Source organism: Callionymus lyra, chromosome 15 (assembly GCF_982586985.1).
Source record: "Callionymus lyra chromosome 15, fCalLyr1.hap1.1, whole genome shotgun sequence".
Taxonomy (NCBI): Eukaryota; Metazoa; Chordata; class Actinopteri; order Syngnathiformes; family Callionymidae; genus Callionymus; species Callionymus lyra.
In genome coordinates this window covers 25,489,945-25,502,244 of record NC_141832.1, presented here as the reverse complement: position 1 = coordinate 25,502,244, position 12,300 = coordinate 25,489,945, and the positions used below count along the sequence as shown (strand labels likewise).

The window sequence follows — 12,300 nt, the reverse complement described above, 5'->3', positions numbered from 1 at the left end:
AAAAGCCTGCACAAATAAAAATGTCTTAAGATGTTTCTTAAAGGAGTCAGTAGACTCCATCAAGCGCAAAGAGAGAGGAAGATCGTTCCAAAGTTTAGGATCAACAGCCTGGAAGGATTTCTCTCCTCTGGTCCTGAACCGTGTGCGAGGAACCATCAGTAGATTCTGATCCACAGACCTCGGAGCCCGAACTGGGGTCTAAGGCTGAATCAGATCAGTGATGTAAGGAGGAGCCTGACCATGAATAGTTTGGAAAGTAAGAACCATAATTTTAAAGATGATCCTGAAATAATCTGGAAGCCAGTGAGTTTTAAGTCTCGTCCAAGCAACCATGCCCACTCTGCTCTGATTGGTCACAAAACACAAAACACGAGTCGCATTCAGGGACTCTCGCAAATTTCAAACTCATCCCTATAACTCTTGTTTCGTACTTTAAAAAACGAACAATAAATATATGATTTGCTGCTTAATGTACACATCACAAAAACACCTAAAGGCAGAAGTAACTCTCACCATGTTTACATAAATATTTATTTTGTTTTACGATTAACATGTAGGTACTTAACTGATTTAGGGCTTCTAGGGGAGGACACCTCCACCAGAGTAACATTAGAATTTTTAATTTAAGCCATAGTCCGTTTGGCAAGATTTCAGACGGGAGAGAACTTTATTAAGTAATAACTTCAAAACTTCAAAACGTCATGATGAATGACCTACTGCATTTTGAAGAGGACGACTTCAACATTTACAACATGTGAATAAGTTAGTAGAGTTGGACATTAGGTGCCCTTTAATAAAGAAACTGGAGCTCAGTTGTATTCATCTTTATTCAAATTACTCACTTTCCAGAATTGTTCCAGAAAAACTTTTAAAAAAAGGCTTGATTTCAAGCTTGTTTTAAACTGAAGCTACAAGGCTAGCTTCTTGGCCAACATTGTGTTTCCAGTCTACGGTCTACACAGGAAGCGCTCTCAATATTTCCCTGAAGTACTTCCTGTCTGTGTAGGATGTTGGCCTAGCAGCATCCACTGAAAACAACCTAAACATATAGTAGATTTGTTTACATTTTTCCCGAACAAACAGGCATCAATGCAAGAGGGACAAGCATCATAGTTATTTGGATGTTTTTAAGTGAGTAGTTTTAGATGAAGACGAAGACAACTCAGCACCATGCAGTCACTACATTAAAATGGACAAACATGTTTTCCTATAACTCTAATAAGGAACAGATAACTCTGAAAATAATCCCAACCCTGACACGAGAATGAGTTAAGATTTTGGGTGAAGTTGTCCCGTTCCGGGAGTGCAGAAGACTCAGATGCGGAAGCAGTCAATACATTTAGGAAGGAAAGTTCAAAAACAGTTTATAATAAATCCAAAACGGTCCGTTATAGGTAAAGAGAACAAAAACAAAACTGGCAATCGGGACGGACACTCTCAAAATAAAACAGGATGTGCATAAAACATGACAGAACTATCACTTTGACATTCTTTTCTTTTCTGTAATCAAACTAGTGTCCTACATTTTATACATCTTATTTATCTCTCCTCTCCCCGACCATGCTGCCCTGCTCTACACTGTCTCCCCTCCCCCTCTCCTTCTCTTACTATGACCTTTTCTCTTCTCCCTCCCAACAGACCACAGAATGAGGATTCACTCTTTACTCTGTACTGTACTTTGATACAGGTAACTAATCATAACCCAGATTCTACGTATAGTGTGTAGCTCTCTAACCACATCATCCAGCTGACCGCTTTTCTCGGCTCAACTAATAGGACTCGGTTAGAGTTCTTTGCACTATTTCTAGAACGTGGGGATTCAAAATGTGTACATTTCCTTGTAGCCTCAATACTTTTTTTGGCGTGGAGATGTATTCTTCAATTTTGAAAGCCTCCTGTACGGATATCTTTTGAGATTTAGTGTGGCCATGGGAGAAGCAAGATCATAAGCTGGAGGAGAATTCCAAAAGGAGAGAAGCTGGACCTGCGACCTTGTATAAGGGCAGATGAATATTAAAACAAGTAAAACTATTATATAAATCACAATTTAAGTACTGAATGTCAACTCAGGATTGGAAGTGGAATGATGCCTTTGTCTCAATCTGTTCAAAAGTGTGAGAAAAAAACATGCTGCCATCTATTTAGAAATCCATTCAACTTGAATTTTATCGTCCCAGGTCTGCTTTAAAAGCAGAGCCTACAGTCACTGAAAGGCTTTTCAGTAAACATGCTCTACTTGTGTGGACAAAATAAAAGCCTGCAGGACACACAAACAAACACACACATACGCTGCACGTTTTAAGTAGGTCTGTGTCTCAGAACCATATGCCCGTGAATGCGCCTTTTCTTAATAAATCATGGGGCTTCGTTTTTAATCTTTCATCATTCTGTCCTTGAGAATTAATCCAGATGACCACACATTTGGGGCATCGTCCCCTTATACAGCCAGAAATCACACTTCTCATGGACTGCTGTTCTTTTAGCTCATTATTAATCAAATGAACTTTAAATTTAAAATAAACATTATTAATCTTTACGGACACAAATCTTATAAACAAATGGTCAGGTAGAAGCTGGAGACACAGCTTCTGTTTAAACATGATTTTAAAAAAAACATGAAATGTTGACGGGTGGTCACTGCCAACATTGTCAACCTTCCTCGCTCAGAATGTATATATGGACCTCTGTTTTATTTGGGTAGGGAGCTTTCAATAGCACAGAGGAAATCTAACAGATATAATGTTATTTGAATTGATTATTCCCATTTATTTAAGGGCTTACCTGCTCCAGTCTCATGGACATCTTATGGTGGATGATATTGTTGGGGCAAGATTTCTGTTTTTTGTACAATATTCTGTAAAAGCATTTAACACTTTAAAACTAGTTTAGTGGTGGATATAATGTTAATAACATGTCTCAATTATATTATATAAAACATCCTTTAGATCATTCAAACTAAGTTGTACTATGCTTGTGATGCTCATAATACAAGATAATGTTTAGCTCATGGGTTAGTTCTGAATTCTTATTAACACAAACATCAGACAGAGAAATGTATCACAGCGACACTGAGTCTCGAAAGGTGACTCACTCACAAAAACATTCACACATAATATTCTCTTTGAAGTATATTAAAGGGTTTTAAGGGTTACAACATAATGAAACGAGTTTACACGTCACAAATGGACTGTGAAAGTTCTTGATGGCGCTCTTCTTCACTTTTTTTCAATTGCTATACTCTGCCATCTGCTGGCAGCAAAAGTATATTATACTATTTTTTCAGACGTAAAATAAACACGTTTTATTCCGAGTCAATAAGATGTGTAGAAAATACGTATTGTTTAGGACGCAACTGTTGCAGACGAAGCAACCAAAGACTTGGAAGTTAAGCTACAACGAGTCTCTAAATGGTTCCAAGGTTACTTGAGCGGGATTTTGACCATGTGATATCAAAACTTCCGTTGTTCAACTTTAACGATTCTAATTAATTAGATAAAGGGTACTTACGGTGCTTTATTACGTCACCAAAATAAGCTTATATATTTTCAGAATTACAATCTGTTATTGCCAATTTTATAAAAACAACATAGGAATTTTATGTGGTGGCAGTACAGAAAAATAATTAAACAAACATACAAACTAAGCAATATAATTGAAAATTAAAAAATAATAGATATATCATCTTACTTTCGACATTTAACGTATTTTTTTTTAAATAAATACTATATTATAAAAATCATGACTTTATTTATGTTGTCAGAAATTTCATGATAAGATATAAGATCAGACGATTTCTTTTCTGGCTGCACCACCACCTTTTCACCAAAGATGGCGATTTGCTAAGTGCTCATGGATTCACACATTTCTCGACAAGCTTCTATCTTTCTCAAAACACTCAGCAAATAGATTTCTGGACGGGCAAAACTTTTCTTGTCCCTTTAGCTGTTCACTGGTTCGATCGCCACCATGCAGATCACATTAAGGACGCTGCTGCAGCAGACGATCCAGATCGAGATAGATCCCGAACAAACGGTCAGTAGCCTTTAGCTAACTTGCTAACTTTAGCTTACCACACTAGCCACTTGAACTGTGTTGAGACGATACATAAATCGACACAGTGTCACACATGTAACCAGTTCAAGAATACCTTGTATATTTATTTTTAATTCCATATGTGTGGATTTGCTACCAACGCTAGCCTCACTTATTAGCATCGATTAGCATGCTAACCGAATTGCCAGTCACTAAAGTTTATGGCTAAATGGTTCTACAGCGTGTGTACTATGAATGAGTTGTGTGGTTAACAATGAGCATTCTACCTCTACTCGAACTTAAAACGACTGTATAGACTGTACAACTAACTATTTCATTATAAAGAAGCATGACTCGGCTGCTACTCTCACTAGAGGCTAATTTGTTAGCATGTTTATATCACGTTCATCTCTCCAGACAGGCCAAATGATCCTCATGCTGCTAATCATCCCCGAAATCCTGACAGCCCCTACCTTTGTATAATACATTTATAGTTATTAACTAATCTAGTATTAATCCATTGTTATTTATTAAACTTTGTTCTAGTTTGATGATTCATTAAAATGGCATTTTTTTCATGTCATGTGACGACTTCACATTGCAGTTGAAAATCGGGTTATTAAGGATTTACAATTTTTGTGTGTATTTGTATCATACTTCTATAATTTGTTTTCTTCAGGTGAAGGCGTTGAAAGAGAAGATAGAGGCAGAAAGAGGAAAAGATAACTTTCCTGTATCTGGACAGAAGCTGATCTATGCTGGGAAGATCCTGCAGGATGACACGCCAATCAAAGACTATAAAATAGATGAAAAGAACTTTGTTGTAGTAATGGTGTCGAAGGTGAGCTGCTGACTTGACATTCTCTGCTTCTTTTTGATTAATGCTATATTTACATACTTATATTTTTGATGCAATTTTTACTAAAATAACTCTACACATGGATGAGTCCTCAAAATGTCTCCCCACTGTAACTCTTTGAATCTTTCAAAAGGCTAAACCAACAGCTGCAGCTTCACTCCCAGCTTCAGAAGCCCCAAAACCTCCTGCACAGGAGTCTGCCTCTACAACAACTACCACCACATCAACAGTAGCTGCTGCTCCAGCCCCCACCCCTGATCCAGAACCCCCCGTTTGTCTTCAACCCCCCGCCCAACCAGCAAGGTCAGCAAATTATTTTTAAGATTGACATTCGTACTTAACGAAAGCAATTAAACGTTGACTCTTGAATAAGCAGTCGCACAGATTCATTCATTCAGATTCAACATTGAATTGTTAATCATCAATGAAAAAAAAAGAAATGTAACATTATTTTGTCTAACTTCAAGAATTTAGGAAAAGGAAGCTGTAGAACTTGATATGTCCAGTCACTTTTATATAAATTGCATTGAAGGTGTAAAACATTAGCAGCATCTTGCAGCCTTTTCTTTGTGCAGTTTGTATGTTCTCCCCGTGTTTGTGTTGCTTTACTCTGGCCACTCCCGTTTCCTCCTACACTCCTCAAAACATGCAGGGGTTGATTGGGAACTGGGGGAATTGTCTGTAGGCTCCAGCCCCATTAATGTAACATGGTTTATAGACCAAATATGACAAGCCTAATTTAATAGATTTATATTGATAAGAATGGGGTTCATCTTGGTTGTTGAGGTTAATGTAACAAATATATGATTTTGATGTGCAGAACATTAATTTGTTGACTCAAAATAAAGAGTAGTGATAGTAGGTGGTGGTGTTGCAGCTGCTGGCATTCGTAATAATAGTTGTTGATGATAATTATAGTAATGTCGTGGGCGGCATGTAGTGAGGTAATGCTTTATTAGCGCTCTTACAGCCCCTTGATGCGGCTCACTGAGGATTTGAAAATGGATATTGGTATACACGTGGGTATTAAATGTTTTCCATGAAAAACGGGGCATCCCTCTCCTCAGTTTACCTTTCTTTTAACAAAAACATACAAATTCTCCCCCACCTATCTCAGTTTTACTTCTTAAAGCAGAGGTGTCAAACCTGTCCAGAGGAGGGCCGAGATGCTGCAGGTTTATCTTCCAAACATCCAAATTGCTTTCAGAGTAGTAAAGGGTGCGGACCCCTGATCAAGAAACTTAATGAAGACTAACTGTATCATGATGCTTAAGCTTAGATGTGGGGAAGTTTAATCAACAACAGTAGTATCTCAACAATTCAGCTTTGCAAATCTATTATTTAGATGATTGTTCATAATTTTATTCTGTTCTGCCACCCATTCCAACCCCTTTCAGTTCTGGAGAAGGAAGCCAGGGTCTGGACGCTTCCTCTGCACTTGGTATGTTCTCATTGATTCTCCCTCCTACCCCCATTAGTAACATCACATCAGTGTAAGTGAGAAGAACGGAACTTAAAATCAGACATGTAAAAAAGTAGATATTTGTCAGACTGTGATTAATTTGTGACAGCATTGAACCGTATGTTTATGTGAGGCCAACTGTGCTACGTTACTCCCTCAAACCAGTGAGTGTACTTTCTGTTGCTGCATGGGTTCGAAGCCAAAGATGGAATTAAATAAACAAATGTTTAAAAGTGCCAACCACCTCAAAAACTGGCAAAGACCCTATTGTATATATTATAAAGGATGGAAAAACAGTTCTAGCAAGTTGCATGAGAATAGTTTTTTTTAAAGTGTAACTACAAATGGATCTTTTGAATCAAAAGTTGTAAAAATACATGTTGGTATTTATTCATTTATTGACATTAGGCATGTATTCATGTTAATTCAATTATTATCTATTATGAAAGTTATTTACACTCAAAGTGGCAATTAGGTTTAAAAAAAAAAGTTAGCTTTTTGATCAAAAAAACTTTAAAACAAAATCCTGCTGTAGTAAATTTGTTTTCTGAAAACTAATAAAACGTCATCTTTGCATGTGTTCTTAGTAACTGGAGCAGAGTATGAGGCGATGCTGAACGAGATCATGTCGATGGGCTATGAGAGGGAGCGAGTGGTGGCAGCACTGCGGGCCAGTTTCAACAACCCCCACAGAGCAGTCGAGTACCTCCTGACTGTGTGTGACACTTGGATTTTAAATTAACCTCCCACTTTCATTTTGGGCCAGATGCATTAAAATTGTATTTATCATTCTAGGGTATCCCCAGCAGTCCAGTCCAGGAGAGCAACCCCCCAACCCAGTCTCCGTCCTCTGGACCCACAGAATCTCTGGCGGAAGGTAAAATTCTGAGACGTACTTGACCATGTGTGTATAGGAATCCTTCTTGAATCGTTTTGTCTATTCAGGAGAGAACCCACTGGCATTCCTGCGGACCCAACCCCAGTTCATGCACATGAGACAGGCCATCCAGCAGAATCCGGGCCTGCTGCCTACCCTGTTGCAGCAGTTGGGTCGAGAGAACCCACAACTTCTGCAGGTAGAGTTGGAGCAAGTCCGGTGTTGACTTGCGCTATGTAGATGTTGATTTGATAATCAAATATTCTACTGAAGTAAGTTATTTTTCTCATGAAGAAAGGGATCGTTATTAAAAAAAAAAAAAATTATACTCAGTAAAATCAGATCATCAACTTGAGTTAAACCTTTATTACTTTATTAAAATGTTGTCAAGAAATGGTTTAATCGTCAAATGGTCCTTCTTCCAGCAAATCAGTCAGCACCAGCAACTGTTCATCCAGATGTTGAACGAACCCATAGGTGAGGGGGCAGACATGCCCGAGGTGGCAGAGATCGGCGCAGCCGGGGAGGAGGGCGCACCCATCAACTACATCCAGGTCACACCTCAGGAGAAGGAAGCGATCGAGAGGGTAAGTATCCGCCAGTCCATAATGGAGCTTCATCTGCGTTCCACTAACTTTGGTCTCCTTTAGTTAAAAGCTTTGGGTTTCCCTGAGGCCCTTGTAATCCAGGCCTACTTTGCCTGTGAGAAGAACGAGAACCTGGCGGCCAACTTTCTCCTCAACCAGGGAGCAGATGAAGACTGAAGAGCAGAGAGCACCTCCTCCCCCCACCCTTTTGAAAGACTGCACCCTCCTCCAGCTACCGTAGAGTAACCTTGAGGGGAGGGGACGGGGGAGCCTACTGGGAGGGGGAGTCCATATGGGGAGGGTTAGATCAAGGGGCGGGTTAAACAAAGAGGGACTTGTGGCACATTGTGTTGGAGGCAAGGGCACCAGTGGACGAATCCTAAAATCCACCTGAATTCCAATGGAATGTGTGGGGAAGAGCTTTAATTTGATTTTAGAAGCTTTGTGAATGGTGGGGTGAGGGTAGTTTAGGCATTGGGGAGGGGGGCGGGGTGTAACTGTGTGTATGTGTGTTTGTGTGCCTGTGCCGATGGATGCGATGTTAAACTGTAAAAAAAAAAAAAAAAAAAAAAAATCAATCAGCATTATCTGAGTGTGTTCATGCTGCAGCCGCGGGTACTTGTCCACCTTGCTGCTGCACCGGCTGTTTGGAAACCTGGCCAATAAGCCACAAGCGGTGCTTCCTTGCGGATTAGAAATCATGCGAGGCAAACCACCCATTTATGATTCCCATCAAGAAATGTAACTTTCCAAAATCTAACTAAACACTGTTTAAATTTGTTATGGGTATCCTGTGAAGTTTGCAGGTCCGGTTTTGTTTCAATTACTTATTTTTCCAGTCCGATTGGATGTTTGCGCATGCATGTGGCAGCAGTTTGTACCGACAACTGACCTGCAGCATCAACATCATCTTAGACTTTGCTGTGCTACATTAAATATCAGCAGTCATTCAGCCCGACTCTCTGTGCCTCTTTTATCCTCCCAGTTCTACTTCCTGCTTACTACTCTGCTGGCTTAGATAAGTTGCAAACCAATTAAAAGTTTGAATCCTAAAACAAGTGTGTTCATGGTGGCAATAATCTTTGTGGTATGTCAATATGCATCTGAGCTACTCCCACCTGGATAAAGCAAGTGTCTCAGTGAGGATCCTGTTCCTGGACTTTTCTAGTAGCTTTAACACCATCCAGCCTACTCTGCTGCAGGACAAACCGACACAGATGCATGCGGACCCTGGTCTGGTCTCCTGGATCACGGAGTATCTCACTGATCGAACACCGTACGTCAGGTAGAAGGACATCCCATCTGACTCTGGTGTGCAGTACAGGAGTACCTCAGGGGACAGTACTGGCCCCTCTCCTCTTCACCATCTACACTTCAGACTTCTGCTACAACTTAGAGCTGAGCCTCGTCTAGAAGTATGCTGACGACACTGCCATTGTTGAATGCATCAGGGACAACAGTGAGGACGAGTACAGGAGTCTGATACGTGACTTTGTGGACTGGAGTGAGAGGAACCACTTGCAGCTGAACACCTCAAAGACCAAGGAGCTGGTCTTGGACTTCGGGAGGTCCAGGACAAAGCCATGTCCAGTGTCCATCAGAGGCTTCGGAGTAGAGATAGTTCACAACTATAAATACGTATGCGTGTGGCTGGACAGTTAACTCGACTGGTCCTGCAACACAGACCATGTATATAAGAAAGTTCAGAGTAGACTGTACTTTCTGAGGAGGCTTCGATCATTTAACATCTGCAGGAAACTCCTGCATGGGGCGACATAGCTCAGATGGTAGAGTGGTTGCCTGCAGTCCAAAAGGTTGCAGGTTCAATCCCAGCTCCAGACAAGCTTGTGTCGTTGTGTCCCTGAGCAAGACACTTCACCCTGATTGCTCCTGATGGTGAACTTGGCGCAAGTGTGCATGCCTACTCCCATCAGTATGTGTGAATGGTTGAATTTCCCCTCGCGGGACTAATAAGGGATTCTAAAAAAAAAAAAAAATAAAAAAAAAATGTTCTACCAGTCTGTGGTGGCCAGTGTCATCATGGATGATGACGGTCATTCTCTGACTCTACTGTCATCAGTGAGCAGAGAAGTAAATGGAGCACGAATGCTCCTCCCCAGATTCAACACTAATAGACTCAGGGACTCATTTATTCCTTGTGCTATTAGATTTTATAATTCAACCTTGGCATCCTTTGTCTTTGTTATTTTTCTTTTATCTGTGTTCTTTATCTTTAGACTCGTGTTATCTTGCACTTTCTGTTTATTGAACTTTGTTCTTGTTTTTTTTCAGAATCTATCGTCTGTGTTGCTGTGTGTTATCTATCTTACTATCTATCTTTGTGAATTTATGTGTGTGTGTTTCACGTTATGTGTGGGTGAAACTGATTTTATTGTGAGCTTTTATTTGTGTTTTGTTGATGTATGGTTTTTGGGGTATTTTGGGCTTTCTTTTGTAGTTATTCTTTTTTTTAATCCAGTTTTTCTGGACTTTAATGCGTATGCGTTCAGGTTATTTTTGTACTCGTTTTTCTATTCAATTTATTTTGTATTTGAAAACTTTTTTGTGTGCTACTACTACTACTACTACTTTAACCTCTTTCCAGCCACGATGCTCAAAGTCTTTGAGAACCTTTAAAGGGAAATTAATGTCAAACTCTCCTGGGTCACGTTCTTTGCAGAACAGACATGTTTCGGTGTGTATGTTTGTGTGGGTGTGTGTGTCATTGGAAGACAAATGAACCTGTTGATTTGTAAAATGTTAGTCTCACTGCTGTGAAGCAGTACTTCAAAAGTAATTCCCATTCTTCGTTCAATTATTCTAGCTTCATCTTTTTCTGTTTCTGGTCTCGCAATCGATCACTTAGGCATCAGTAGTAATTAACGAATAAATTACGTATGATCACGCACACGTTTGAACGCCAAATGAACAGATGATAGTATTAGTTATTTATGTTCTTTAATTGTTTATTTACGACTAACGTAAATCGCTTATACAGTAGCCATCCCTATCCCAACAAACAAACTCGAACAATTACGCCATCTGGTGGCTAAACTGAAGTACTATAATTATAAACATTTACTGTGTGACTCGCATTAATTAAGTACGTAATTTATATTGGTAATTTAGACTTTATTCAGGTGAAACATCACAAAAAGTCACTGGCCCGCCATCACTACTGGAGAATATCACTGGTCCCATTGAACTTAAGTGTCGTGAACTGGTGCGTTGACACACATAATCTCAAAGCTTTGACCCTCACCAGTTTGCTTACAGAAGCAACAGGTGCACAGAGGATGCTGTAGCTAACCCACCTGGAGCGGCAGAGGAGTGTAAGGATATGACAACTTTACTGTAATGGATCATCTAGATTTAACACACATTTCAAATAATCAATTGATTAACTGATAATCTTTCATATTTAACTCGTATATAAATAATCATTGCCTTGCATTAAAATCCATTCACTGCAACAACACATTCTTCAGGTCAGGTCACACTGAGAAAGACAAAACGATCTCTAGATGGTGCCAGCTTGTCTCTGGACCCAGGACAGACATCTGAGTAATTCAACTGATAAACAGATCTCTCTAGACCAGGGGTCGGGAACCTATGGCTCGTGAGCCAGATGTGGCTCTTTTGATGATTGCATCTGGCTCGCAGATTTCGGCTTTTTTTAATTTAATTTAATTTTTTCGAATGTAAAGCGGCACTTCAACACACGCCATGCTAGCTTTGCATCAAAATACCCTGCGGGGGACAGCAGGAAGAAAGCGTGCCAAGAGCTAGTGAGCAGAGTGCAAGCTAGCCAGCAGCAACTCCGCGTATGGACCCGGCAAGGTGACTATAATTCCGCTAGTTTTGCTGGAACTTTAGCAATAGTGAGGAACGGAAAACCATTCACAGATGGCGAGTATGCTAAGACGTTCATGCTGGATGTAGCCAATGAACTTTTTGATGATCTTCCGAACAAAGACAAGATAATCAAACGGATACAAGACATGCCTCTGTCGGCAAGAACTGTTCATGATCGTAGCATCATGATGGCAAACCGTGTTTGCTTTTGAAAACAAGCTGGAGCTCTTTATCATGGATCTTGAAACAGGTCGTTTACTACATTTTGAAAAACTGAGACAATTTAAAGATGCATGCACAGCAAGTGAGCCCACGCAAAACTTTGATCTCCACCAGCTAGCTGGCTTCACATCCAGTCTCCTACAGTTGTTCAAAGCACGCTTTGGAGATTTTCGTGAGCACAATCATCTTTTTAAGTTCATCACCCATCCAAACGAGTGTTCACTGAACACAGCCGACCTGAGTTACATTCCTGATGTCTCCCTCAGAGATTTTGAAGCAGAATTGGCTGACCTGAAGGCCTCAGACATGTGGGTGAATAAGTTCAAGTCACTGAATGAAGATTTGGAAAGAATCGTACGACAGAAAGTGGAGTTGGCGAGCAAGCACATGTGGACAGAAATGAAAA

General features: G+C 40.1%; 1 protein-coding gene across 1 annotated transcript; it reads left to right on the top strand.

Annotated features, from left to right (window-relative positions):
* The first annotated feature begins 3,598 nt into the window (after positions 1 to 3,598).
* rad23aa (RAD23 homolog A, nucleotide excision repair protein a) lies at positions 3,599 to 8,769 on the top strand. The gene is made up of 9 exons (XM_087809453.1): positions 3,599 to 4,032; positions 4,712 to 4,873; positions 5,025 to 5,194; positions 6,289 to 6,332; positions 6,941 to 7,068; positions 7,149 to 7,230; positions 7,299 to 7,429; positions 7,656 to 7,817; positions 7,881 to 8,769. The coding sequence occupies exons 1-9, from the start codon at positions 3,967 to 3,969 to the stop codon at positions 7,992 to 7,994; spliced, it is 1,059 nt and encodes a 352-aa protein (XP_087665579.1). The 5' UTR covers positions 3,599 to 3,966; the 3' UTR covers positions 7,995 to 8,769.
* Positions 8,770 to 12,300: the final 3,531 nt, after the last annotated feature.